Source organism: Xiphophorus hellerii, chromosome 14 (genome assembly GCF_003331165.1).
Source record: "Xiphophorus hellerii strain 12219 chromosome 14, Xiphophorus_hellerii-4.1, whole genome shotgun sequence".
Classification (NCBI taxonomy): Eukaryota; Metazoa; Chordata; class Actinopteri; order Cyprinodontiformes; family Poeciliidae; genus Xiphophorus; species Xiphophorus hellerii.
In genome coordinates, this window is record NC_045685.1 from 28,640,263 (window position 1) to 28,668,123 (window position 27,861).

Below are 27,861 nucleotides of genomic sequence, written 5' to 3' on the forward strand. Positions count from 1 at the left end.
TTAAAAATGCCACAGCAGTTCTTCCAAGATGTTTTCATCCAAAAATCCAAAATATTTTTATTTTTATTTTATTCTTTAATCTCATTAAAAGAATGACATTAATAGTGTCAAAACGTTCTGGGTGCTTTTTGTATGCCTAACAACAAAATCCTTAACTTCCTTGATACTCTGCTGCTGTGGAGCTCTACGGAGGAATCTTCATCAGAGTGAGACCTCTGTCAGTGCAGCAGCTCTGAGAGTTGGCCCGCCGCAGGAGGAGCGGGGCGGAGCGGGCCTGACGCGGGGCGGAGCGGGCCTGACGCGGGGCGGAGCGGGCCTGACGCGGGGCGGAGCGGGTCTGACGCGGGGCGGAGCCGCCCGGCTCTCCGCTCCACGGGGACGCGCCCGCGCTCTCCTCACGCACTCACCGCCGCGCGGCCAGGCCACCGGCCAGCCTCTCAGCCTCTCAGCCTCCCAGCCTCTCTCCCCTCTCTGCTTCTCCTTCTCCTCCGTTCGGGCCCGGTTCTCCTTGACTAGTCCCCCTCCCGGTCGGACCGGACCGGACCCGCGGACCCCGGCCGGACCCGCTGACGGATCACCGACTTCCAGCCGCTTCTGTCCCGGGACCCGCCGTGATTCGCCGCCCGGCCTGCCTGGCTCCAGGTCCGGGCCTAACTTTCCCTCAGCCCGGCCCTCCGGCTTCCGGTCCCTCTGACGGCCTCCAGAACCGGGCAGTGACGTCACCCGGGAAAAGTCGGCCCGGATCCTCCGTTAGATCCGGTCGGAGTGGGAATAAAGTTTTATTCTGAGCCGGACCCCCGCTGCACCGCCCGGCTGCCCCGGTACCGACAGGCCCGAACCCAATCGGAACCAGAACCAGGATTGTTTGTTTACTTGTTTTGTTGCTGGAGGACATCATGTGGACCGAGTGAACCGACCCACGGCACTGCGGGTTTCCTCCGGTACAGGTGAGGCAAGCTCCGGTCCGGGTCCAATCGAACCGGAACAAGTTAGAAGTAATACCTTCAGGATTAATAATCAGAGGTTTAGTAAAGTCAGTTTCCATAATTAGATATGAATAATTATTTCTGTAAACAGTGAAAACATTCAGAAAATAAAATCATCCAGTTATTATTTATATTTATTTATATTTATTTATATTTATTTTCTTTATTAGACACAAAAATCAAAATCCTGCCAACATTTTTATTATTTTCTCATAAATAAAAGTTTGATGTCAAGTAGACAGAGGACGGGAGATGAACCGGTTCTGATCCGATGTGTGGGTCCAGTCAGTCTGAATGTTCTCTGGGTTCTGTCCCGGTTCTCTGGTTTCTGTCCCTGTTCTCTGGGTTCTGTCCCTGTTCTCTGGGTTCTGTCCCGGTTCTCTGGGTTCTGTCCCAGTTTTCTGGTTTCTGTCCCTGTTCTCTGGGTTCTGTCCCGGTTTTCTGGTTTCTGTCCCGGTTTTCTGGTTTCTGTCCCGGTTCTCTGGGTTCTGTCCCGGTTCTCTGGGTTCTGTCCCGGTTCTGTCCCGGTTCTCTGGGTTCTGTCCCGGTTCTGTCCCGGTTCTCTGGGTTCTGTCCCGGTTCTCTGGGTTCTGTCCCGGTTCTGTCCCGGTTCTCTGGGTTCTGTCCCGGTTCTGTCCCGGTTCTCCTTGTTTGGCTGACTGACAGTTCACTGTCTCTGTTCTCTGATGGATGTTTTTATATTGTATGAAAAACAGAAACTGATTCTGGAAAAATGTTTGTTTTTCTGGATTTTTCACTTTTTTATTAATTAAAGGACCTAAAAATCCTAATAATGTAAATAACAGATCTTAGATTCACCAAATCGCCTGATTTAAAGTTTGATTTCTTTAGTTTTGTTTTTTTTTTAACTCCTTTCTGGAAACATTTTTCTCCAGAAATCAGATTTCCAAACTTTCTGGACTTTATTAACATTTGAAATCATATTTCATGGGATTCTTGGAAAAGGAAAATAAAAGCAGAATTTATTGACGAGACGTCTTCATCGCCATGACGACATCAATCACTGTTATCAGAATATTGACATATTTCTGATAAGCCTGATCAGCTCAGATAACCAGACTCAGCTTTTTAAATAAAGAAGGAAAAAATCAATAAAATATTAAATATTTATCAACTTTATATCAGTTCAGTGATGAAAAACGTTGGTTGTTACTTCCTGTCAGGAAGTTTAAAAACAGGTTGAGGTTTAATCTGCTGCTGCTGAGCACTGCCGGTCAGCTGGCTGAAACCAGGCGGATACAGATAGGAAATATTTCCACTGTAGTTGTTATTTTTCTTTAGGAGCATGTTAAAATCCTAATAATCAATCAGATCCAGTGGTCGTGTATTAATGTCTATTTAATCATTAATATGTTTTTCTGCTGCAGCAGGAAAATTAATATTTTTCTGTTTTTAGTCATTTGATCATTTTAGACGTTTTAGTTTAAAACTTTAGTGTAAATAATGTGAGAAAGTAAAACTTTTGTATTTAATCCAGTTTATCCAGCGATCAGAACCTGATCAGAACCCGGAGCGCTGACCCGGTTCTGCTCTGAAATCATGAAAAATAATCTAATGAATAATCTGTGAAAAACTCTGAGCTCCAGCAGCTGGAATGTTAATAAAATCACATCCAGCCTGAGTTTAAGAACAGCTTGTTTCTCTACGCTGTGATGTCGTCAGTGATGTCATCAGTGATGTCATCTTCCTGCAGAATAATTCACTTCACATCCAGTCTGCAGATTTCTCTTCAGATGGAGTTTTTCAGAGTGAACTCTGCAGTCAGCTGCTTCCACTTAGCAATAATGAGCTTCCTGATCCATCTGCTGCTTCCCGCCTCATTCCTGAGGTTTACTGAGGTTCTGAGGTTTCACCGGTTCTCTGACGTTCTGAGGTTCTCTGCGTTCTGAGGTTTCACCGGTTCTCTGACGTTCTGAGGTTCTCTGCGTTCTGAGGTTTCACCGGTTCTCTGACGTTCTGAGGTTCTCTGCGTTCTGAGGTTTCACCGGTTCTCTGACGTTCTGAGGTTCTCTGACGTTCTGAGGTTCTCTGACGTTCTGAGGTTCTCTGCGTTCTGAGGTTCTCTGACGTTCTGAGGTTCTCTGACGTTCTGAGGTTCTCTGCGTTCCTCCACCTCCTGCTGCAGAGAACCAGGTGAATCTGGAAACCCTCAGCAGAACCAGCAGTTCTTTCCTCTTTCTCTGTTCCATCATCATGAGAAAGAAACTCAGAATGTGAGAACTGCCCCTCCCTGGTTTCTGCCCTGACCTGGTTTCTGCCCCTCTCTCCTTTCTGCCCCACCCTCCTGTCCCACTGGGACGTTTCCACTCAGGTGGAGTTTCCACACCTGCAGGATCAGGTGGAGTCACTGTGGCTGCACCCGGATCACTCTGGATCAGAGCAACAGGTTTAATCCTGATTCCTGATCCGGTTCTGGTTGCTGGTCCGATCACAGCCGGTACCGTCTGCTGTTCACCTGAGCAGCTGGTGAGACTCCGAGTCCCTCCAGGTCCGGACCGGGACTCTGAGACTCGGAGCGTCTCTAAAGTTAGCTGGCATCTCAGCTGTCGGGGTGTGTGTGTGTGTGTGTGTGTGTGTGTGTGTGTGTGTGTGTGTGTGTGTGTGTGTGTGTGTGTGTATTTATAGCTGCATGTTGTTTGGATTCTGCTCCAGTGTTATCAGGCAACAGCTCAACACCTCTGACCAGACCTGACTGAGAGGGAGGACCAGTCAGAACTGGGACCAGTCAGAGCTGGGACCAGTACGGTGAACTGGGGACCAGTCGTAGCTGGGACCAGTACGGTGAACTGGTCTCCTCTTGCTGCTTCCAGAGGACAGCAGGCTGCTGTGGTTATTTTCTGATGTTTATTAGTAAAAGTTTCACGTTTTCACCTGGAATCTGCTGCAGTTTCCATGCCAGGCCACCAGACGGCGCTGTTATTGTAGCATGAGGTGGAACATGCCTGCAGTTTTGACCTTTAGCTTCCAGCTCATTTATAAATCAGTAACCGATTAACAAAGTGTTCCTGTAGCAGATGGATATTCCACATCAGACGTGTGAAACCGAACAGGCTAAGCAGCTCATGTCGTTGTCCGCCATGTTTTTACGTTTGTCTGCCAAGTGAAGAATAAATCCTGGAGCGTTCTGCACATGTTCAGGAAGTGCTTCACACTCTGAGGGGGGACGTTCCCACAGCGGTTCTCTGATCTGGTGTCAAAACGGGCCGCTGGAGGCGTGTAGCGTCTGGATCGCTACAGGTTAGCATTCAGCCTTCATTAGCGGGAAAAGGTTCGTTCTGTCAGGGAACATCAGGGAACGACAGGGAACATCAGGGAACATCAGGGAACGACAGGGATCATCAGGGAACAACAGGGATCATCAAGGAACGACAGGCATCATCAGCTTATTTCAGACCTGCTGACGTTCCTGCAGCCAGAGATTGACCAATCAGACAGATTTAAACCCAGAGTTCTGATGTTAGCGTCTGATTCTAGACGAACCAGAATCGCTGAAACGTTTATTCTAATTTATTGAATATGACTGTAAACACAAAACATAGTTTTATTTTTAGGACATTTTGGGTTTGCTTTTGAGTAAAAGTCTGTAGATTTTGTGGTTGTAGACAAATGGAGAAATAATACATTTTTTGTACCACAAAATCCTTCAGAGGGCCACAAATGGACCCCGAGCCGCACTTTGGACACCGCTGACCTGGAGCCTTAGCTTAGCACTGGACTTCCAGCTGCCATCATCAGAACATCAAGCAGAGGCTTGTCCAGCCTTCCTGTTCTCTGCTGGAACGTCCTGCTCTCTCTCGCTCTCCTGCAGCCTCAATGAACAGGTGCTGGTTGAAACCAGTTTATTGAAACCAGTTTATTGAAACCAGTTTGTTGAAACCAGTTTCAGTTTGATTGTCTTCGCTGCAGAACGTCCAGACGTTCTCTGGGATCGTCAGCAAATTAGCTGAACATTTGGCCTGCAGCTGAAAATAACGCTGCTGTTTCCTACTGCACACGAAGGCAACACGGTGTCCTGTAAGCAGAGACACGGAGCTGCAGACTGGGACCAGTGGACTGGGACTGGGACCACCGGACTGGGACTGGGACCAGCGGACTGGGAGCTGCAGACTGGGACTGGGTAGCTACACGCAGCAGCAGTCTGGGCGTTGCAGCGCGGCATCTATCTTTAGCAGAGTGTGTGTGTGTGTGTGTGTGTGTGTGTGTGTGTGTGTGTGTGTGTGTGTGAGGCATGAAGACCGTTCATTATCACATTCCTGCAGAAGCCTGAGCATGAGAACCAGCCGGTTCTGTTAGAACAAGAACCGATCAGAACCAGAACCAGAACTTGTTCATATCTGAATCTGATGTCAGATTAATGAACATAAATCTGATCAGATTATAATTTAATCCAGCTGTTCATCATCACCTCAAAACCTTGTTTTGGTTCTGATCCAGTTTGGACCAGCTACCAGGACAGAAAAATTACTAATTATGACGTCAAATAACTCCTGCTGGATTATATCTGATTTTCACTAATTAATGCATAAAAACCAAAATTAGAGATTAACAAACAGATAATCATCTATAATACAGTCAGTTAGATAATTAGCTAATAGTAAAATAAACATATAAAACATCATTAACATATTTATTATAAAGACCAAACAACGAAACCAAATGGTGTCAATAAAAATGAAACTTTAACATTTATGGATTAGGATGTTCTTTAATCTGGGCAGTTATTCCCTAATTTGCATTATTATTATTTTACTTTTCCCTAATATTCCTTGTTTTGACTAATCTGGGTCACAGATATTTTGTGTAGACGTGAAAGAACAGGAGAAAAATAAAACCCTGTAATCTCTGAGTTACAGTAAAATCTGAATTACTGGAGTTCTAATAAATAATAATGATTCTCCAGTTGATGCCTTGCAGGATAAAATCCTCCGTTTGGTTCCTGCAGACGATTCAGCAAAACGACAGAAAAATCACCAAAACAAACAAAAACATTTTATAAGATAAAGAAGATCAAGAATCAGCTGCAGTCGCGCTAAAGAGGAACAAACTTTCAGTGTCCTTTAGTCTGGCGCTGGTTCTGCTCACCTCAGACCGGGTCTCTGGGTACCGGTCCAAACTCGTTCCTCCTTGGTCCTGATCTGTATCTGGGCCCACGGGTCAGAATGCAGACGGACCGGATCCCAGAACTTTTCCCTCTGGCTGTTTTCACCAAGTCAGAGCGGAGAGACGCTGACCTCACTGCAGACGACCAGAGCTCCACCCTGACCTCCACATCAGCTCCACCCTGACCTCCATCTCAGCTCCACCCTGACCTCCACATCAGCTCCACCCTGACCTCCATCTCAGCTCCACCCTGACCTCCACCTCAGCTCCACCCTGACCTCCACCTCAGCTCCACCCTGACCTCCACCTCAGCTCCACCCTGACCTCCATCTCAGCTCCACCCTGACCTCCATCTCAGCTCCACCCTGACCTCCACCCTGACCTCCATCTCAGCTCCACCCTGACCTCCACCTCAGCTCCACACTTTCTCAGACACCTGGAGCCTAAAGCCTGCTGCTAAATACCATGGTAATATAGCCTTTAGCTTTAGCTTATGCTAAATACCATGGTAATATAGCCTTTAGCTTTAGCTTATGCTAAGTTTCTCACTGACATTGAGCTCTACCAGAACTGGGATGCTTGATTAGCGCTTTAGGGTTAGCGCAGTTAGCTTTTTAACTAGCGCTGCCCAACATTGACTTCTAGTCTAAAATCAGGGATTTAATCTCCAGTCTGTAAAGTTTGCAGCAACAGTCAGCAGGCCTGTGTTAGCATGCTAAATGCTAACCTGGTTGCTGCGTCCTGTAGATCAGCCCTGGTCCTCAGGCTCACTGCCCTGCAGGCTCCAGGTGTTTCCTTCAGGTGATTTCAGTAAACTAGTGGTTAGTGAACTGCTGAGTCAGGCGTATTAAAGCAGGAAACACGTGAAACGGGCAGAGCAGTGAGAATCACTGGAACATCTGAACCCTGAGAAGCTGCTGGTTGTTCACCTGGATCAGACAGTGGGACGAGTTCGGCTCACGTTCAGATCTAATCAGCTCATCATGGAGCCATAAACCTTCAGATCAGCTGCAGGTCATGTGGCGGCAGCATAAAGCAGAGCGAATCAAAGCAGCTCTGATCTCTGATCTGCTGCTCAGGAGGATTCAGACGAGATAAAGAAACGTTATAGTGGAGAAAACTGATTTCCCTCAGGGAAACACGTCTCAACGGTCAGAGAAAACCTGCAGCTCCTCTTTAGTTCCAGTAAAAACTGCTGAGAAAAAAGCAGCAGATCATTTAGCTCAGACACCGAGGAAAAAACTACAGGCTGCAGCTCAGCTGATGGGTTCAGGTTGGAGAAACTGACTAATTCCTGCTGTGGTTGGGTCTGGTGTAATTCCTGCTGTATTAGGGTCTGGTGTAATTCCTGCTGTATTAGAGTCTGGTGTAATTCCTGCTGTATTAGGGTCTGGTGTAATTCCTGCTGTGTTAGGGTCTGGTGTAATTCCTGCTGTGTTAGGGTCTGGTGTAATTCCTGCTGTGTTAGGGTCTGGTGTAATTCCTGCTGTGTTAGGGTCTGGTGTAATTCCTGGCTGCATGCAGGAATGTGATTGGCCGCCGTCTTACATCTCTGAGCCGCCACAACAACGAGGAGAACGACTGGAACGTTTCCCTAGAAGCTGTTGTCTCCAGTCTGAACAGCTGATGATTGCAGTGGTTGAACTGGGCCGACCAGTTCAGCTGCTGGGAGCTGCAGCGGTTTGTGTGTGTGTTTGCGTAGGGGTGTGTGTGTGTGTGTGTGTTGGGATGCCTGGGGGATGAAGTCAGCGCTGGGTCTGCTCGCTCACCTAAACACACACTCACAATGAGGCCGGTATCTGCTTCCACCATCTTGTCTGTGTGTTCCTGCTGTTGCCGTGTTGACAGAGCAAACACGCTCTGTGGACGGAGCGTTAGCGCTGCTAGCAACATTAGCGCAGTTAGAGCTGCTAGCAACATTAGCGCAGTTAGCGCTGCTAGCACCATTAGCGCTGTGTCAGCAGAAACGTCTCCAGGAGGGAATTTTGCTCCGGCGTTCCGGGAATCTGATCCCAGATCGGCTCTCTGCTCTGGTTTCCAAAGCGCAGCGCCAACATCGGGTGCAACAGAGATAAATGTCCTGCTGAAACGTTCACTCTCCTCCAGACGTCTGTTGTTGCCTCACTGCTTCAGATCAAACTGATTTCAACTCAAAGTGAAGATAAAAACAGACAGCCGATATTTCAGGCATTAATTAACCAACCTGACGCTGTGTGTTTGTGATTATTGATAATGATTCTTTACTGTGGAGGATTATTGATCTGACAGTTTATCTGCGTGATTTAACCATTAATCAGAGGATTATCTGACTGGACCCGAATGTTTACAGTTCTGGTCCAAATGCAACAGATTCATCTGTAGTAATAAAATATATACAACAAACAGCAACAGTTTCTTTTAGTAGTGTGTTTTATTTAGTTATTCTATATGAAGTCCACTTCATATAGAATAAATATGAAGTAAAGCAAAGTGCTTTACTCACTTTGCTGATAAAAATGACAGTTTATACGATGTAATAACAAAAACTCAAACTGTTAATAAATCATTAAAGTGTGAATAAAAGTATTAGAGCAAGTAATCAGGAACAAAAAGATAAATATCTTCAAACTTATAAACTTATAAGATGCTAATAATTTTAAAATGTCTTCAGAAATTGTTGAATTTTAAAAACACAATTATTGCTATTGTGGACAGATGCATCAGAACCAGAACCGACGTGGAGCCGATCCTGCTGTCCCTCACTGTCAATGTTTCCCCCGACCTCTGCGTGTCGCTCTGTAATGTTTCCCCCGACCTCTGCGTGTCGCTCTGTAATGTTTCCCCCGACCTCTGCGTGTCGCTCTGTAACCTGTGTCGCTCGTACCGACCTCTGCCGTGTTCGCTCTGTAATGTTTCCCCCGACCCTCCGCTCGGACCTCTGACCCTCGTGTCGCTCTGTAATGTTTCCCCCGACCTCTGCGTGTCGCTATGTAATGTTTCCCCCGACCTCTGCTGCGTGTCGCTCTGTAATGTTTCCCCCGACCTCTGTGCGTGTCGCTCGCGTGTAATGTTTCCCCCGACCTGTGCGTGCTGCCTCGTGTGAATGTTTCCCCCGACCCCTGACGCTCTGCGTGTTCGCTCTGTAATGTTTCCCCCGACCCCTGCGTGTCGCTCTGTAATTTCCCCGACCCTGCGGCGCTCTTATGTTCCCCCGACCTTGGTGTCGCTCTGTAATGTTTCCCCCGGACGCTCTGGGACCTCTGTGTCGCTCGTAATGTTTCCCGACCTCTGTGCGCTCGGCGCTCTGTAATGTTTTCCTACCTCCCCTGACCTGTGCGTTGTCGCTTCTGTATGTTCCCTGAGTCGCTCTGAATGACCTACCTGGTTGGACATTAACACATTCAGTTCCACTGGCTGATCTCTGTCCTCCATGCTGGATCTCATGTTTGGATCAGTTCAGTATTTTCTGACGGATCAAACTTCCAGCTGCTGTCAGGTCATGATAATAAATGTTGCTGGACGATAAATCGTCCCAGAAATTATTATGATAAACAATAATATAGTTGTTTTGACACCATTTTTATGTAATATAGTAATAATGTCATAAATAATACAATAACACCTTATCAAATGTCAATAAACGTTAAATTCTAAAGAACAATTAATACTGGAAATGGAAGACATTTTAAATATATAAAATCAAAAAAAGGAAACAACAAATAAAATGAATCATAAAGTCTGTAAAAAAATTATCCTTCATAAAGAAATGGCAAGTTGAGACCAAAACACCAAACTGAAAACGGTGGAAAGAGAAAAATAATAAATCATGCAAATGGGAATTATTGAGTTTGTTTTAATTTATTGTGCAGTTTATTATTTATTGTGACAGGCTTGGTGCTGATTGAAACATCCGAGTGTGTGTGTGCGGGGGGCATGTGTGTGTGTGTGTGTGTATCTGGGTGTGTGTGTGGGGTTGGGTGTGTGTGTGCTCAGGTCTCTTCCAGAGAAACCCGCTCCCTGTGCAGACTGACTATATAACCATAGCAACACGTCTGTTTTCCGTGGAAATGAAATCAAAAGCAGAAGAAATTAAATTTCCCCCAAGAATGTAGATCTTCCAGATTAGAGAGATCTGACTGCAGCAGCAACCAGCAACTATCAGCAGCAACCAGCAGCAACTCTGCTTCTGCTCACCATCAGACGGCTGAAGTGTTGGTCAGAGAAACTGATGATTAGAGACCACCCACCTGCTGCTGCTGGTTGCTGGTTTCTGCTAGTTGCTGCTGCTGGTTGCTGGTTGCTCCATCATTGCCGACCAGCTGCTTCATTTGGATGCGTTTGCATGCTGGGTGAGTTTCTCTCCTCTCTCACTGCAGCTGTAATCAGAGACAATCACTTTATATGGACCCTTTGTTACCATGGTGATGAACTCAGACACACTGGCTGCTCTGCTCCGTGTTTTCTGCTCCGCTCCGTGTTTTCTGCTCCGCTCCGTGTTTTCTGCTCCGCTCCGTGTTTCCTTCTCCGCTCCATGTTTTCTGCTCCGCTCCGTGTCTTCTGCTCCGCTCCATGTTTTCTGGTACAAGTTACTTTGTTTCTGCTGAATAAGCAATATTTTGTTTGATTAATGAATAATTATTAGTAATTATCAATATTTACTTTTTGTGTTTAACATTTTGTGTTTGGCAGTTTGGAGATCAGAATTGTCTGAGTGTCAAAGTGAAACCAACAGATTTACTTTCATAAGTGAAGCATTGCAGCTTCACCATGAGGCTCCACTTGATCAATATATAAAACTTTATTAGAAAAGCCTTCAGATGTAATGGAGACAAATAGAAAGAGAGAAAAGTGGGAAAAGGTTTAAAGGGAACAGAAACTAACACCTTTAATCTGCGGCTACAGGAAGAGACAAAATTAAAGTCTGATTATTCATACAGAGCTGACATCTCATTAAATTATTTCCATCATTTTTATGCTCATTTTGAAGTAATGAATTAGAAATGGTTGATGGGAACATTTGAAAAGATTTGATCAATTCTGTAACTAAGTTTTTACTCTGAGGTGAATTTAGAGTTAAAGCGTTGAAGAAGTAGACGGGAAACGTTTGGTGAATAATTTGTGACGTAGCGAACGTTCCCATCCACTGGTCTGTGCCTTACCAGAGGAACCAAACTGGAGGGGAGGGCTCTCTGCTCCATGTCAGTTTACAACCTTTACTTCCTGTTTGTTCCAGCCGTGGGTGATGACAACATCTGGCAAAATCACACTGATCCACATTTTAAAATTAGCCTGACATCTGGATGGAATCATAGCTTATTTATTTCCTGTAAAACAGTTTTACAAAAACTTTCCAACATTTCCCATGTATGTTAGCGATTAGCATGACTAGCATTAATAAAGCAACGGTACATGAATCCCGTAACTCAGATTTCCTGAAAGGTGGAAACATTTCTAAATCCTGAGTTTTCCATGACTGACGGGCTGAACGCTCCGACAGAGTGACTTCCTGTTATCAAACGTTAGGGTTAGGGTTACCCTCTCTCACAGCCTGAATGAACAGCAACAAACCCCAGCTTGAAAACCATCAATGAGAGTTTGCAGGTCAGAGGTCATCAGGCTGGTCAGACTGGAAACCAGTGAATACTGGTGCTTTTCTAACAGAAACAGAACTGGTTAAAAACAGGAGATATTTAATTAACAAAGATCAAACCACAATCAAAAAGCTATAAAAAAAAATCCAAGTTCGCCTTCTGAAACATCCAACATCTGTAAAAACGGCAATTTAAAGGGACAGGACTCCATTTATAACTGCAGTAATTAATTTTATTTTCTTTAACTTGTTCAAAGTATTCAAAACTCAAAAACAATAATCCTTAAGTTCAAAGAGGAGTGGAGGAGTGAGACATCTTCTGTTTAGAGGATCTCAGCACAGGTCAAAGTAACGCTCAGATTTATTCACATCAGATCAATCAGAAGCAGTTTAAAGGTGAGGAGGTCAGATGTTCCTCCAGAGCCGATCAATAATCAATATCAGCTCAATATCATCAGCTGAGTATCAACGTCCCGATGTGGACAGAGACACCAGAGACAGAAAACAGAGGTGAAAGGAGACCAGGCGGTTTCCACGGCGACGTAACAGAGAGCAGGATGTAAAGAAAGAAGAAATGGAAACATGGAGGAGTTCAGGAGAGAGAGAGAGAGAGAGAGAGGGGGAGAGAGAGAGAGAGGGAGAGAGAGAGAGAGAGAGGAGAGAGAGAGAGAGAGAGAGAGGGGGAGAGAGAGAGAGGGGAGAGGGAGAGAGAGAGAGAGCAAGAGAGAGAGAGGGGGAGAGAGAGAGGGGAGAGGGAGAGAGAGAGAGAGAGAGAGAGAGAGAGAGGGGGAGAGGAGAGAGAGAGAGAGACAGAGAGAGATAGAGAGAGAGAGAGAGAGGATCTGACAGGAAAAGAGAAGAAAAACTAGAGAGGAAAAAACTGAGTAAAAAGAGGAACAAGGATGAAAGAATCAAAGTCTGAACAGAAAAGAGAGAGATGGAAATATAACAGCTTAGTTTAGAAAGAAGGAAAACAAGACGAGGGAGGAGAAAATGAATGAAAGAGGTAAAGAAAAGAGAAAAAGGGAAGGAAAGAATGTGGGAGGAGGAAAAGTTCAGCCTGGAAAAATAGGAGGAGAGAAGAAGGAGGAGAGAAGGAGGGCTGGAAACAGCCAGGGATTACAGAGGAGAGAAGAAGAAAGCAGGTCAAAGGTCAGAACAAGCTGCTGACTCTCTGATTGGCTGTCTGCAGGAGGAGTGGGCGGAGCTAAACCATGGCGGGCGCCTCGGTGAAGGTGGCGGTGCGAGTCCGGCCGTTCAACTCCCGAGAGCTGGGACGCAACGCCAGGAGTGTGATCCAGATGCAGGGGAACAGCACCTGTAAGACACACACACACACACACACACACACCCACACACACCAACACACACACACACACACCGAAACACACACCCACTGTAAGACACACACACACACCAACACACACTGTAACACACACGCCAACACACACACACACACTGTACCACACACACACCAACACACACTGTAACACACACTGTAACACACACACACACACCCCAACACACACACACACTGTAACACACACCCTGTAACACACAGACACACACGCACACACACCCACACACACTGTAACACACACACACACCCTTTAACACACACACTGTAAGACACACACACACACACACCCTGTAACACACACACACCAACACACACTGTAACACACTCACTCTGGTTCCTGTCCTTATTAGGCTCCACAGTTCCCAGTTGCTCTTTCTGGAGATGAACTGGGTTTCAGTTAAAACCAGTTTGGATCCAGAGACAATCTGAGCTTCCAGCCTGAAACCGTAAAACATTAATAATTAATATAATTATTGATCAGTAGAGACTCTAAATTAAAGTATCGTTTAAAATGTGTTTGCATCTTTTACATCGTTGTTTATAACTTTCTGTAAATATTTCTTTATATTTTAGTATGAAGCTGTTGTTCTGAGGCAGAAGGAAATAAAACATGAAATATGTTTTTTACTCATAGAAATCTGAAAAGTGTGGTGTGACTATAAACTACATGAAACATGCCTCATTACTATTCATACAGATTATATTCAGCTTCTTTGTTTCATGTTGTTTTAAATATAAGTTTGAATATTATATTCTAATAAAGCCACTGCTGCAAATTATTCTGCATAAAATGCAAACTTTTAACAGATTTTTACTCTGAAAAAACATTTTTATGTTTCATTTTATTCATTTGTTACATTGTATTCATGTTAAAAGACAAAACTTTCAATTGTAAAGAAATACTAATACAAAATTAATATTTAATCAGAAATCTCACTAACTCCTCTGCTGTACCTCATGAGCCCTGGCAGGGTTTAATATACCTGTTACATCTCTAATAAAGCTGAAAACTATTGATTATTAGGTTATTTTACCTGAATCATGATGAAGAGTGAAGACTGACTCAGTTAGCTGCATGCTAACGTTTCCCATTGATTCCAATGAGGAATGCTAGCATGTTAAAACAGACCCTAGCAGACTCAGGTCGTCATGTGACCTCCTGACCTGCTGCTGCTAATAAACTGACGCTCTCACAGGATATTAATAGACGACGCTGCAGCAGGTTGTTTTTAGCTTCCAACACACACACACACACACACCCACCTACACACACACCCACCCACACGCGGAGCTGCTCATCTGTTCTGGGAATGCTGGGCCAGTCACTGCCCGCTCCACCTGCAGGTCAGCAGCTGTAGGGTGTGACGCTCTGGCTAACTCTGGCTAACCCTGGCTAACTCTGGCTAACTCTAACTAACTCTGGCTAACTCTGGCTAACCCTGGCTAACTCTAGCTAACTCTGGCTAACTCTGACTAACTCTAGCTAACTCTGGCTAACCCTGACTAACTCTAGCTAACCCTGGCTAACTCTAACTAACTCTGGCTAACCCTGGCTAACTCTAACTAACTCTGGCTAACTCTGGCTAACCCTGGCTAACTCTAGCTAACGCTGGCTAACTCTGACTAACTCTAGCTAACCCTGGCTAACTCTAACTAACTCTGGCTAACTCTGGCTAACCCTGGCTAACTCTGGCTAACTCTGACTAACTCTAGCTAACCCTGGCTAACTCTAGCTAACTCTGGCTAACCCTGGCTAACTCTAGCTAACTCTGGCTAACTCTGACTAACTCTAGCTAACTCTAGCTAACCCTGGCTAACTCTAACTAACTCTGGCTAACTCTGGCTAACTCTAGCTAACTCTGGCTAACTCTGACTAACTCTAGCTAACTCTAGCTAACCCTGGCTAACCCTGGCTAACTGGCTAACTCTAGCTAACCCTGGCTAACTCTAGACCAGACGGATGTCCTCATCCTGAAACACCTGGACAGTCTCTGACCCCTTCTTTATGTGTTTTCTGCTTCCAGGCATCTCTAACCCCAAACAGCCCAAAGATGGAGCCAAGACCTTCACATTCGACTACTCCTACTGGTCACACACTACGGTAACAGCACACACACACACACACACACACACACACACACACACACACGCCCTGAGCCCTGGCAGCGCAGCAGCAACAGCAGGCTGTGTTTGTGTTCCTGCAGCCTGAAGATGAAAACTTTGCGTCTCAGAAGCAGGTTTACAAGGACATTGGTGAGGAGATGCTGCTGCACGCCTTCGAAGGTGAGAGCCTCTGATGTCAGCTGATGCTCCTCCAGCGGGTTCTGTCGGGTCGGGTCGAGAGGTTCTGATCCGGTTCTGGTGTCTTCCAGGATACAATGTGTGCATATTTGCTTACGGTCAGACTGGAGCAGGAAAAAGCTACACCATGATGGGACGGCAGGAGCCGGGGCAGGAGGGGATCATCCCCCAGGTTGGTGTCCTCTTCACTTGTCCTAGAACCCGGATGGGTCCACTCTGTCTGAGCCCGGATGGGTCCACTCTGTCTGAGCCCGGATGTGTCTCTGTCCTCAGCTGTGTGAGGACCTGTTCCAGCGGACGGGTCAGAACACGGACCCAGACCTGACCTACTCAGCGGAGGTAAGCGCCGTCTCCGTCTCCTTCCCGCTCACCCTGAACGGACTCTGACCGGTCCACGCCTTGCTCCGCCTGCAGGTGTCCTACATGGAGATCTACTGTGAGCGGGTCCGGGATCTGCTCAACCCGACGTCACAGGGATCCCTTCGAGTCCGGGAGCATCCCATCCTGGGCCCGTACGTGGAGGACCTGTCCAAACTGGCCGTGACCGGATTCACCGACATCCGGGAGCTGATGGACGAAGGCAACAAAGCCCGGTCAGTCTGAGCGGGACCCTGTTCAGTCCAGGACCTTCTGGACCCGGCTGGAACCGGGCTGGAGTTCAGTCAGACGGCGTCTGGCTCTGGGACGTCCAACAGGACGATAGAAAACCAAACTAAACCAGTGGGAGCTAGCTGAAGCTTTAGCTGCCCTGAACGCAGACATTAGCTATGCTAACGCTCTGCTACACCAACATGCTATTTAGCAGAAGCTAGTTCTAAAGCGCTATAACAGCATAGTATTTAATGAATGCTAATGCTAATTCAATCTGGACTTTGACTAGACCATTGACGCACCTGGATTTTGCTCCTTCCAGTCCTTGTAGAGTAGAAAAGTATCGATGAGTTTGGATCACATCGCTGTGCCTCACAGCCGCTATGAAGAGCTGCTGTGCATTCTGGGTATTTTCACTCATTAGAACTGTCCTGCTGTGACCTTTGACCTGCTGACTAAAACCTGTAGAGTCTAAAACCAGAGTCCGTTTGGTTTCTGGTCATTTCTCTGAGCTTCAGGCTCTGATCTGGGATGTCTACTGGGAACACTGGGAACACTGGGAACACTGGTCACCAGCTGGGATCTTTTCTACTGAATTTATCCTTTAAGTATTAAATGAGTTTTTCCATGACTGTCTGGAGCCTGAAATGCAGAGACAGAAATCAGCAGATGATGATTTTCCCTCTCTGATCGTCTCTAAACCACCTGATTGATTATGGGTAATGTATTGATTTCTGATTATTGGTAATGTATTGATTTCTGATGGCAGGACGGTTGCTGCCACCAACATGAACGAGACGTCGTCCAGGTCGCACGCCGTCTTCACCATCGTCTTCACCCAGAGGCGCAGAGACCAGATGACCAGCCTGGACACGGAGAAGGTCGGTGCACTCGGTCCGGTCCGGTCCGGTCCGGTCCGGTCCAGTCCGGTCCGTTCTGTCCGGTCCGGTCCGGTCCGGTGCGGTCGCTCAGCCTCTCCACTTCACCGCCTTCTGTCTCTGCAGGTGAGCAAGATCAGCCTGGTGGACCTGGCTGGCAGCGAGCGCGCAGACTCCTCAGGGGCAAAGGGCACCCGGCTAAAGGTCAGAGGTCACTGAAGGGCCACGGCTGGTCTGTTTTTATCCCATCGCTCATGTTTGCTGTGGTTTTCACACAGGAAGGAGCAAACATCAACAAATCTCTGACCACGTTGGGGAAAGTGATATCAGCGCTGGCAGAAATGGTAACTTAATGTTTAAACCAGTTAAATAAACCAGTTTAAGGTTTTAAAGGGAAACTGACGGCTTCCTGTTTGTCTGCAGCAAAGCAACAAGAAGAGGAAAAGTGACTTTATCCCCTACAGAGACTCTGTTCTCACCTGGCTGCTGAAGGAGAATCTGGGTGAGGGTCAAAGGTCATCACGGATGATAACCCTAATTAATTATTTATAGTCAAATAATTTGATTTACATCAGAAACAGTGGCAGAGACATTCAGACAGAATCACATTAATCCTGTTTATATTCATGAAACTAATGAATAACTGATAATAAACATCAATAACAGATTTATTAACATCAGTAAACTGGAGGCTTTTACTGTGAAAGAGCTTTTGGGTTTCCTGCAGAGTTCTGTCCAGTCGATCCGTTCGGTGTGACGAAGTCCAGCGACGGTTTCATGATTATAAAAGTTTCTCCTGTTTCTCAGGAGGAAACTCCCGGACGGCCATGATCGCTGCTTTAAGTCCTGCTGACATCAACTATGAGGAAACGCTGAGCACCCTGAGGTCAGAACCCGCTCTATTACCCCGACCCGGTCCGGTCCGGTCCGTCCCGCTCAGGCCCGTCCGTGTGCTTCCAGGTACGCCGACCGGGCCAAGCAGATCCGCTGCAACGCCATCATCAACGAGGATCCCAACGCCAAGCTGATCCGGGAGCTGAAGGCCGAAGTGGACCGGCTGAGGAACCTGCTGTTCTCCCAGGGCCTGCAGGAGCTGCTGCAGAACACCGGTACCGAACCGGACCGGACCGGACTGGACCCAACTGGACTGGACCAGACCGGACCGAGCTGGACTGGACTAGAGCAGACTGGCACCACATGACAACATGAAAACATCATCAGCCTCCACATCAGCAGACATTTTGTTAAACCAGGAAAGTTTCAGCCTTTATTTAAAGCAGCTCAGTGTTTCAGGTGTTTCTCAGTTTTCTGGAAGTTGGTTATCATCCATCCATCATCTGGTTTGATCTGGTAATTTAATGGCATCCGGCCATGACTGATCATCTACAGTATCAATAACAAATCGATCAATCAATCAATCAATAGGGTTCAGACTGTCCCTTTAAATCCGGCTCAGTCAGTAACACCTGGATCTGCTGGATGGATTTATGGAATATTCTAGATGTTGTGCAGCTGATTGTGTTTGTTAGTGAGAGCAGCAGTTATTTTCAGACAGCAGCTGTGTGTGTGTGTGTGTGTGTGTGTGTGTGTGGGTGTGTGTGTGTGTGTGTGTGTTGTTAGCTGACATTCCCGCCTGTTAGCGGTGAAACCTGACCCCTGTTCTCTCCTACAGTCAACAACAACATCAGCCTGGCGGCGGCAGCACCTGCTGCCCCCGCCCCCCCGCCGCCGCTGACCCCGACAGCCAATGGGATCGCAGCTGTGGCAGACTCCGCCCCCGCAGGTCCCTCCTCTCACTGCTTCATCTTCATCATAGGAAGTTTCTGAATTAATCTTGACTTCATGTTGGATCCAGATTTTCCTTTGGCTGAAGCTGAAGCTCCACCTGCAGGAGACACACCTGCTGACTCCGCCCACCCCACCCAGAACGGGCAGGACGCAGAGGAGGCGGTCGCTACGGAAACCATCAGCAAGGAGGAAGCGGCCGAGAGGCTGATGGTGGGACGGAACCAGATTATTTAATCTGGAGCCGAGGGATCAGCGGATCGCTGACGGGTTCTGGGTTCTGTTCAGGAAACGGAGAAAATCATCGCAGAGCTGAACGAGACGTGGGAGGAGAAGCTGAGGAAGACCGAGTCCATCCGCCTGGAGAGGTACCGGCCGCCACGGTTCACCCTGTCACCACGGTTCACCCTGTCACCCCGGTTCACCCTGTCACCCTGGTTTATCCCGGTTCACCCTGTCACCACGGTTCACCCTGTCATCCCGGTTCACCCTGTCGTCCCGGTTCACCCTGTCACCCCGATTCACCCTGTCACCCCGGTTCACCCTCTCATCTCTGTGTTTCTGTCAGGGAGTCGCTGCTGGCGGAGATGGGCGTGTCCATAAAGGAGGATGGAGGAACTCTGGGAGTTTTCTCCCCTAAAGGAGTGAGTTCACCCTCTAACATTCATTCATTCATAATTCATGCTGTTGTTCCAGGAGCTGTGCTGGATTTCATCATCCTGTTTGTTTTACTGGGTGTTACTGGTAACATTCAGGTCATACTGGGATCCCTGTGGAAAACACCAGAACCTCCAGTTTGGACCAGAACATTCTGCTGCGTGTTTCCTTCAGTGACGCGCTAACAGAGGAGCTAACTCTGCTTTAGCGCCTAGCTAACTTTGAAACCTTTAGCGCTCTTAGCGTAACGTAAATATGTTTGGTCCAGATATAAAACCTAAAGCTTTAATCTGCTTGTTGTTTGTTTTTTAGTTATTTACTGGTAAAAGTAGTTAGACGTTTATATTCATGCTCTTATTTTGAAGTCTGTTCTTGCAGTAGTTCCATTTCCTGTCCTGATGGTTTTTAAAGAATCTTTATTGGGTTGAAGGTTCTGGAAAACAGTTCAGCTCCTCAGAAAGAGGAAAGTTACAATACTGGACCCCAGATAAACCAGGTCGACCGGACTGTCGGGCCTTACAGAACCACGGGAGAGCGGTTCTGTTTGGGTTCTGTTTAGGTTCAGTTTAGTTTCAGTTAAGGTTCTGTTTGGGTTCTGTTTAGTTTCAGTTAAGGTTCTGTTTGGGTTCTGTTTAGTTTCAGTTAAGGTTCTGTTAAGGTTCTGTTTGGGTTCTGTTTAGTTTCAGTTAAGGTTCTGTTAAGGTTCTGTTTGGATTCTGTTTAGGTTCTGTAACATGAAATCCTGCTCCAGAATGCATGAACGACCCAAACAGTCGGGTTCTGTTGTGTCTAAATGGAGTCAGCTGAGTTTAGTTTCTGCTTCCTGTCTGGGCCAAAGCAGCCATGTGACGTTAATAATGGCTGCCAGGCTGACGCCAGGTCAGAGGTCACTGGTTAACCGTTCAGTTGTTTCTGTTTTAGTTTTTGTTTTATTTTATTTTTTGTTTTATTTCTGTTTTATTTTATTTTTTGTTTTATTTCTGTTTTATTTTATTTTTTGTTTTATTTCTGTTTTCTGTTTTATTTCTGTTTTATGTTTTATTTCTGTTTTATATTTTATTTCTGTTTCTTCCTGCTCCAGACGCCTCACCTGGTGAACCTGAACGAAGACCCGCTCATGTCCGAGTGTCTGCTCTACTACATCAAGGAAGGATTCACCAGGTCAGATGGAGGTCAATCGGGGTCAGGACGTCTCAGAGGACATCTTGGTTCTCACTGTTGTCTCTGTGTCTCAGGGTTGGACAGCAGGACGTGGACATCAAGCTGTCTGGACAGTTTATTAAAGAAATCCACTGTGTGTTTGTCAGTGAGACCAACGACCAGGGAGAAGGTCAGATACCGTCTGTCCGTCTGTCTGACTCTCTGAATGTCTGTCTGTCTTTCTGACCTTTTGTCTCAGTGTCTTGTTGTCTGTCTGTGTGTTTGTCTCAAACCGGATCCTGATTGGCCGGTTTCCCTGATCAGTACCAACAGGTCTTTCTGTGTCAGAGCGCCCTCTGCTGGTCAAACGTTCTCAGTGTTTATCTGAATCCTTCATGGACCTCAGAGTTTCTTTCCCTTCCTGATGTTATTCTAGGTTCATAGATGTTCTAGTAGGCAGTAAGTGATTCAGAGGACGGTGCAGCTGAGCCTCCATCATGGCCGCTAAGCTCCGCCTCCATCATGGCCGCTAAGCTCCGCCTCCCAGTAATCAGCTGATTAAACTGGATTTGGTTCTGTTGGGTCTGAATCAGGCTGCCGCTGCCGGCTCTGTTCACTGACTCTCTCTTCTTCTCTCTCTGTAAAAGCTGCCAGGAAGTCTGTCAGGTATCGTCTCTTTATGATCATGTGACCTCTGACCCCTTCACCCCTCCCTCCTCTTCCTCCCTGCTGCTGCAGCATCCAAACCGATCGGCTAAACTGCAGATGAGGAGAAACTCAGAAGGTTTTCCTCATCTGGTGTTTCAGTCAGAATCTCTCCAGACTCTCTTAGATTATTATTAATATTATTATTGTTGTTATTATTGTTAGTTCAGAGTTTTGCTGAAATGTTTGCAGATTATCGTGTTAGAAAACCTCCTCATTGTTGGCGTTCAGATCTGATGGGATGAAACGTTCAGAACAGTTTCCTCTCACCAGATCTGAAGCGTTGTGATGAACACATGAACCCTGCAGACGTTTCTCTGCTGTGAAAGCTCTTCTTCTTCTTCTCCTCCTCTCTGCAGTGGTGGTCACTCTGGAGCCGTTAGTGGGAGCTGAGACGTACGTGAACGGGAAGCAGATCAGCGAGGCGGTCGTCCTGAAGCAAGGTCAGAGCTTCAGCCATGATTTACCAGCCAGGCTGTGATTTTACTGCCTCTAAACTAAAACCATGAAGCTCATGAAGCCACGTCCTTATCAAGATTACATCCTCCTGATCCAGATATTGATCTGATTAATGATTAATGATAGGCCGACACCCCAAACTGACAGGAAGGCTACTGACTGATGCTAGCTAGCTGCTAGCTTGTCCTAATAATAAATGACCAGAGGACCAGAATCTGCCTCACACTACAGTTATTCACCCATTCACATGCACCATTCACTCGCTCATCCAAGCCTACGCTAGGCTACCTTTAGCCTAATGCTAGACTAGCTTTAGCCTAACGCTAGTCTACCTTTAGCCTAATGCTAGGCTACCTTTAGCCCATCTGTGCTAATGGCAGCAGAGGAAGAAGGCGATCCAGTAACCGGTGCCGGCCAATCATTAATCAGTCTTAACATTTCATCATAACTATCAGTTTGATCAAACAGTAACGCGCTCCACCTGTTCCTGCTCGCTTCCTGTGTGTCTGCGTTGCTAGGTAACCGCATCGTGATGGGGAAGAACCACGTGTTCAGGTTCAACCACCCGGAGCAGGCGAGGCTGGAGAGGGAACGCAGCGTCACGGCCGAGCAGCAGGGGGAGCCGGAGGACTGGAACTACGCTCAGAAGGAGCTGCTGGAGAAGCAAGGCATCGACATCAAGCTGGAGATGGAGAAGAGGTAGGAGGAGAGCCTGAGGTAAAGGAGGAGGAAGGAACGATCTAAACGGAGAGAGAGATGATAGAGCTGATGCCTGGTGTGCTGCAGGCTGCAGGACGTGGAGACCCAGTACCGGAAGGAGAAGGAGGAGGCCGACCTGCTGCTGGAGCAGCACAGACTGGTGGGTCCATATCAGCTTACCTGCTAGCCAACAGCTGGTCTGGTCCGGTCCGGCGGTTAACCCTGTGGTTCTGGTTCAGTACGCAGACAGCGACAGCGGAGACGACTCCGACAAACGGTCCTGTGAGGAGAGCTGGAGGCTGATCTCCTCCCTGAGGGAGAAACTTCCTGCCAACAAGGTGGGAGCAAACATCCGGGTTCAGCTGCGCCACCGCATCATCAGTGACCCAGTCAGACGCTGCTCTGCTTTATTCAGAACCACGTCTGAATAAAGCAGCGTCAGCGATCCGGTTCTGGGTCCATCCGGTTGGCAGAAGAACCAAGTGAAACCAATGTGTCTGTGATCTGATCGGGTTAAAGCCTGACCAGCTTCATCTGAACTGACGAGTGATGAATGGTTTTGACAGATCTGTGTGTGAAGTGACGCCTGATTGGTTGGTTAGGAGTTTGTTGCTGAGTTTAGGCAGGAAAGTTGAAATGTGTGTGAATCCGAACAGAGACTGTGTGTCCAGGTGAATCATGTCGGGCCCTAACCGGCCGTCGTGTGGTCGTGTCCAGGTGCAGACCATCGTGAAGCGCTGTGGCCTGCCCAGCAGCGGGAAGCGGCGCGAGCCCCTCCGGGTCTACCAGATCCCCCAGAGGAGGCGGATCAGCAAAGACCCCAAGCGGGTCACCATGGAGGACCTGAGGATGCAGGCCGTCAAGGAGATCTGCTACGAGGTCTGCGACAGACCACACTCTGTCCTCTACCAACACGTTTCACCTGGATCACGGCCTGTCTGTGTGTGGCGCCCCCCGCAGGTGGCTCTGGGAGACTTCCGCCACTCGCGTCAGGAGATCGAGGCGCTGTCCATCGTCAAGATGAAGGAGCTCTGCCGAATGTACGCCAAGAAGGACTCCAACGAGAAGGAGAGCTGGAAGGCCGTGGCCCAGGACGTCTGCGACACGGTGGGCATCGGAGAGGAGCGGAGCCCCCCCACCGAGGAGGGCGGCGGCGGAGAGACCAGCGAGGGAGGGCAGAAGGGAAAGGTGTACGACCTGAAGGCTCACATCGACAAGCTGACGGACATCCTGGAGGTAGGTGTTCCCCGCCGCCTCCTCGGCCTCCTGCTGGGGAGGAGGAGCTGACGGAGGAGCGTCTGTGTCTCCTGCAGGAGGTGAAGCTGCAGAACAACATGAAGGACGAGGAGATCAAAGCCCTGAGAGACAGGATGATCAAGATGGAGAGCGTCATACCTGTCCAGGTGAGTTCCCACACTGCGATGCTCCAGGGCCACTCCGACCTTCACATGCGTCGCTTCTCCTCCACTCTGGAGCTAACTGGCTAATGGCTAACGGCTAACCAGCTAACTGGCTAACCAGCTAACAGAGCAGCAGTGCAGCTCTACAGAGCTCTGCTCCTGGAGCCGGTAGCAGCGCTACCATATCGATGCTAACAGGTGAAGCACAGAGAGTCTCAGGACACCTGTGAGCCCTTGAGGATCGGAGTAGGAAACCCCTGATCTCAGGTGTCTGTTGGCGTCCCGGCCCAACTCTCACCAGTCTGACTCGTTTCCAGGACGACGACATGAACGGAGAAGGAGAGGAGTCCGCGCAGAGGGACGGAGGAGGAGGCTTCGACGACCCCAACGACCCACCGGAGGTCAGAGTTCAACGCCTCATGGACGAGGACCCGGCGTTCAGGAGAGGGCGCCTCCGCTGGCTGAAGCAGGAACAGCAGCGCATCCAGAACCTGCAGAAGCAGAACATCACCAAGAAACTGAGAGGACAGAACCAAAACCCAGGTTGGTGAGGGAGCGGGTTTGGATTGGATGGGCTAACTAGCGTTAGCTTTGTAGGCTAGTCACCACTGGACTGCCTTCTTCTTCTCCTGGCCATTAGCAGACATGTGTTAGCATTGGACGAGCTAGCTTGGCTTTGGATGGGAAGCAGCGCCAAATGATTCACAGATTTACTGAAGACAAAAACCTTCAAGTGTGAAACAGAGCAGAACTGAGAGGAAGGAGAGTCATCAACATTTTATTCTGAAAACAACTGCGCTCAGCTCAGACTGGCCTAGTCAAAGTCCAGACCTAAGTCTAGTTTAGAATCTTTAATAACAGCTGCTCTCCTCTGAATATAAGGTTCAACTATTTCAGAACGAAGGAACGGGCAAAAGTTTCCAACTGGAGAGAAATTAACGCCACACTTTTCAGATTTCTGGCTGAGGTCACAGTGAGGTCACAGTGAGGTCATGCTGAGGTCACTCTCTGTGTCTCCGCCCTCTGCAGGTCAGCTGACCCCCACCGTCCCCGTCCATCTTCCCGGTACCGGCCGCTTCATCCCCCCCCAGGAGTGCAAACTGAAGTTCCCCTTTAAGAGCAACCCGGCCCACCGGTTGTCATGGGGACCGGCCAGCGAGGCGCTGCAGGCTCTGGGTCTGGGCGGCGAGGGCGGGGGGGCAGAGGAAGACGGTGGGGGGGGCCAGGAGAACGGCGGGGGTTCCCCCACGCCGCCCCCCCTCCTCCCCCTCCCCTTCCCTATGCCCCCCCCACGCATGCGCACGCCCAGCCCTCACCGCGCCTGGCAACAGCGTAACCAAGGCAACCAGGGCGGCTTCCACCACAACCAGCCGGGAAACAACCAGAACTACCAGCGGCGCCAACGCCGCGGCTCCCTGGACGGCTCCGCCCACGGCGACGAGCAGGGCGGGGGGCCCGGCGGTCACCAGGGGCGACCGCGGCAGCGCAGGGCGCCGTCGCCCGGCGGGGAGCGCGGGGGCCGGCCGGGGGCCCGGGGCGGCAGCGGGGACAGAGAGGGAGGCTTCTACTACAACCAGCGGCAGCACCATCAGTTCCACCCACACCCCTACTACAACTCCCAGAATGCACCATTCCAGCCTCAGCCCAACTACCACAGCCTGCCGCGCTCCGGCCCCCTGCCCCTCCCCCCCGACATGCTGCTGGGGGCGGGGCCTCCGCCCGCCGGGTGGGGCTTCAGCACGCCGCCCAGGATGAGGCGGCAGTTCAGCGCCCCGAACCTGAAGAACAAGGAGAACGTCATGTGACCCCGCGCAGGCCTCTGATTGGCTGCGGATCCTCATGCTGTAGAGAACAGACCGAGCGTGTGTGTGTGTGTGTGTGTGTATGAATGGGTATGTGTGCGTGTGTGTGTGTGTGTGTGTGTATGAATGGGTATATGTGTGTGTGTGTGTGTGTGTATGAATGGGTGTGTGTGTGTGTGTGTGTGTGTGTGTGTTTCAGCACCTTTATGAAACAAAGCGTTGAGGTCACGTCTGTCCTGCTGTTTGGGTTTTAACCGTCGCACGTCGGGTTTTATCTTAACCTCTGCTGTCGCCTAGGCAACAGGATCCATGTCTCTTAACCGCTGGTTTAGTCTGATCAAGTTCTGGTTCTGGTCCGGTAGACGGTTCAGTAGTTAGAGCTGAGCTAACTGGAGCTTTTTCCCATCATGCAGTTCAAAATGTTCAGTCCTCCTGACGGCGTTTCTGATGCTACATGATGAGCTAGCATCTCATTTATGGAGCAGTCTTTGATTTTTCCCATTTCACCTGAACGCTGCATAGCCAACAGCTACAAACCAAAGAAAGCTGCTCTGTGGCGCCCCCTGCAGGACGTGAGCAGGAAGAGTTTGTTTTAGGAGAAGAGCACGTTGTGTTACTGAGCTGTGTGTATATCTGAAGTTTATCTTTCTGTTTTTATTTGTTTTTTAATGGAGATGAATTTTAAAAGGAATGAAATGTGCTGACGGTGCGTTCAATGTCGCAGGCAATCATAGGAAATGAGAGAATAAAGTCTCAGGATGGGAGGAAGGTCATGTAGGGTTAGCAGGAGGGGATTCTGGGAGATGTAGTGAGATACAGAAGGCAGTGCAGGTTTGATGAATGTGTGTTAGATAGTGGAGGTTAAATCCAGACGCAGCAAAGCATTCTGGGAGAGGAGCACCTCTGATTGGCTGTTTTATTTTGTGTAGTTATTTGCTTTTTTTTGCTGTGTATTTTAGCCCCGCCCACATATTCGGTGATGATGTCATAATCTGTCATGGTTATGAATATTATAAAGTGTCATGACTAATGTTTGGTTGTTGGGATGCTGCTACAGGAGCTCCGCCGTGTATCTTCTGCTCTGTGTGTGTGTGTGTGCGTGTGTGTGTGTGTGCGTGTGAGTGTGTGTGAGTGTGTGTGTGTGTGATGGAGGTGTGTGAGTTTCCAGATTAATTTAGACTCATCTTTTTATTTGACGTTTAGTTTTTATTTCTTTTTTCTCTGGGTTTGTTTTGACCCTGATTCCAGAACATTCACCGCCGGCCCCGCCCACCCATTCCTCTGCACCAATCACAGCCTCTGAAGCTGTGACATCACAGAGGGGGGGGCCCAGAGCCGCTCGGTGTTTCCTGTCTGTCGGGTTTTGTTGTATCAGGAACGAATCTCAGGCTCGACCTGCAGACATGATGGCAATAAACTGTCAGGAATCAAAGCTGCTGCTGTGTCGTTCTTCCAGCGCTACGGTGGCTGACAGGGGTCAAAACGGGGCTTCATTAAATATCCATCAGCTGCCATCTTTACGTTTAGTCACTGAGCTCTCAGGTTGAATATAAATAGTTTTCTTTTTCCCTGGAAGCATCAGGTGAGATGAACTCCAAGCTGTTTCACAGAAACAGGATTCAGGAAACCAGGATCAGAAATGGATCCGTTAGTTCATCAGATCTAAATGTCTTTTTGTTGCTGCAGCGCCCCCTGCTGGCTGCTTTCTACCTGCTCCATTATTACTCAATGAATACCTGCAGCATGAATGATGGATGTTTACTGTCATTCATAAAAGTTTTATTTCACTGCTGACATGTTTCTGCAACATTAATATGGAAAATGTTTGTTACTGAAGATGAGAAAATAAACTTGTTATATTTCACCGTTAGATATAGAAGATTGATTCAAAACAACTAAAGTGAAACATCATAATAACCGACATTTATCGGGAAATATTGAATATATTTAAGACCATCAAGTTACAGAAGTTCGATGGTTTTATTGGCTTTCATTGCATCTATATGTTTATATAATAATAATAATAATAATAATAATAATAATAATGTGTTAACTGTTCTGTAGTTAAAAGCTTCTCTCATCTCAGTGGAACAAGCTGCCTAAATAAAAGTTATTACTAATAATTATTATCTTACACAAACATGTAGATGAAAGGATCCAGTTTCTAAGAGCCGCTCTGATCCTCCATATCTGTACGGGGGAATTTTACTGCCATAATTGGAGAGCAGTCATTTTCAGTCTGAAGCAGAACTTCCTGTCTTCCTCCTTCAAACTTCTGCTCTCAAACTTCCTCCTGGCTTCACCTCCAGCAGCCATTGTAATGATAAAATAATTGCCAACATCTCTGCTGAAAAAATTCATAAATGATCTGCTGTTCTTTGTTTTATAAAAACTTTTTGTTTTGGAAC

General features: G+C 47.8%; 1 protein-coding gene across 1 annotated transcript; it reads left to right on the forward strand.

The window, feature by feature from the left end:
• Nucleotides 1–355: 355 nt before the first annotated feature.
• On the forward strand, nucleotides 356–27,321 carry LOC116732564 (kinesin-like protein KIF1C). The gene is made up of 28 exons (XM_032582833.1): nucleotides 356–947; nucleotides 12,869–12,996; nucleotides 15,061–15,137; nucleotides 15,241–15,319; nucleotides 15,409–15,509; nucleotides 15,611–15,676; nucleotides 15,752–15,930; nucleotides 16,698–16,809; nucleotides 16,933–17,010; nucleotides 17,085–17,150; nucleotides 17,230–17,308; nucleotides 17,614–17,692; nucleotides 17,767–17,915; nucleotides 18,479–18,589; nucleotides 18,662–18,804; nucleotides 18,880–18,959; nucleotides 19,160–19,235; nucleotides 20,330–20,409; nucleotides 20,484–20,578; nucleotides 21,453–21,536; nucleotides 22,071–22,251; nucleotides 22,339–22,411; nucleotides 22,491–22,589; nucleotides 22,969–23,130; nucleotides 23,212–23,487; nucleotides 23,565–23,654; nucleotides 23,969–24,194; nucleotides 24,681–27,321. The coding sequence occupies exons 2-28, from the start codon at nucleotides 12,891–12,893 to the stop codon at nucleotides 25,454–25,456; spliced, it is 3,723 nt and encodes a 1,240-aa protein (XP_032438724.1). The 5' UTR covers nucleotides 356–947; nucleotides 12,869–12,890; the 3' UTR covers nucleotides 25,457–27,321.
• Nucleotides 27,322–27,861: the final 540 nt, after the last annotated feature.

What these genes read in the sequence shown, in the direction of transcription:
- LOC116732564 (XM_032582833.1), top strand. Translation starts at nt 12,891, where the DNA reads ATGGCGGGCGCCTCGGTGAAGGTGGCGGTGCGAGTCCGGCCGTTCAAC. An exon ending in CCTACTGGTCACACACTACG is followed by an intron (nt 15,138 to 15,240) that starts GTAACAGCACAC and finishes GTGTTCCTGCAG; the next exon opens with CCTGAAGATGAAAACTTTGC. An exon ending in AGCTGACGGACATCCTGGAG is followed by an intron (nt 23,488 to 23,564) that starts GTAGGTGTTCCC and finishes TGTCTCCTGCAG; the next exon opens with GAGGTGAAGCTGCAGAACAA.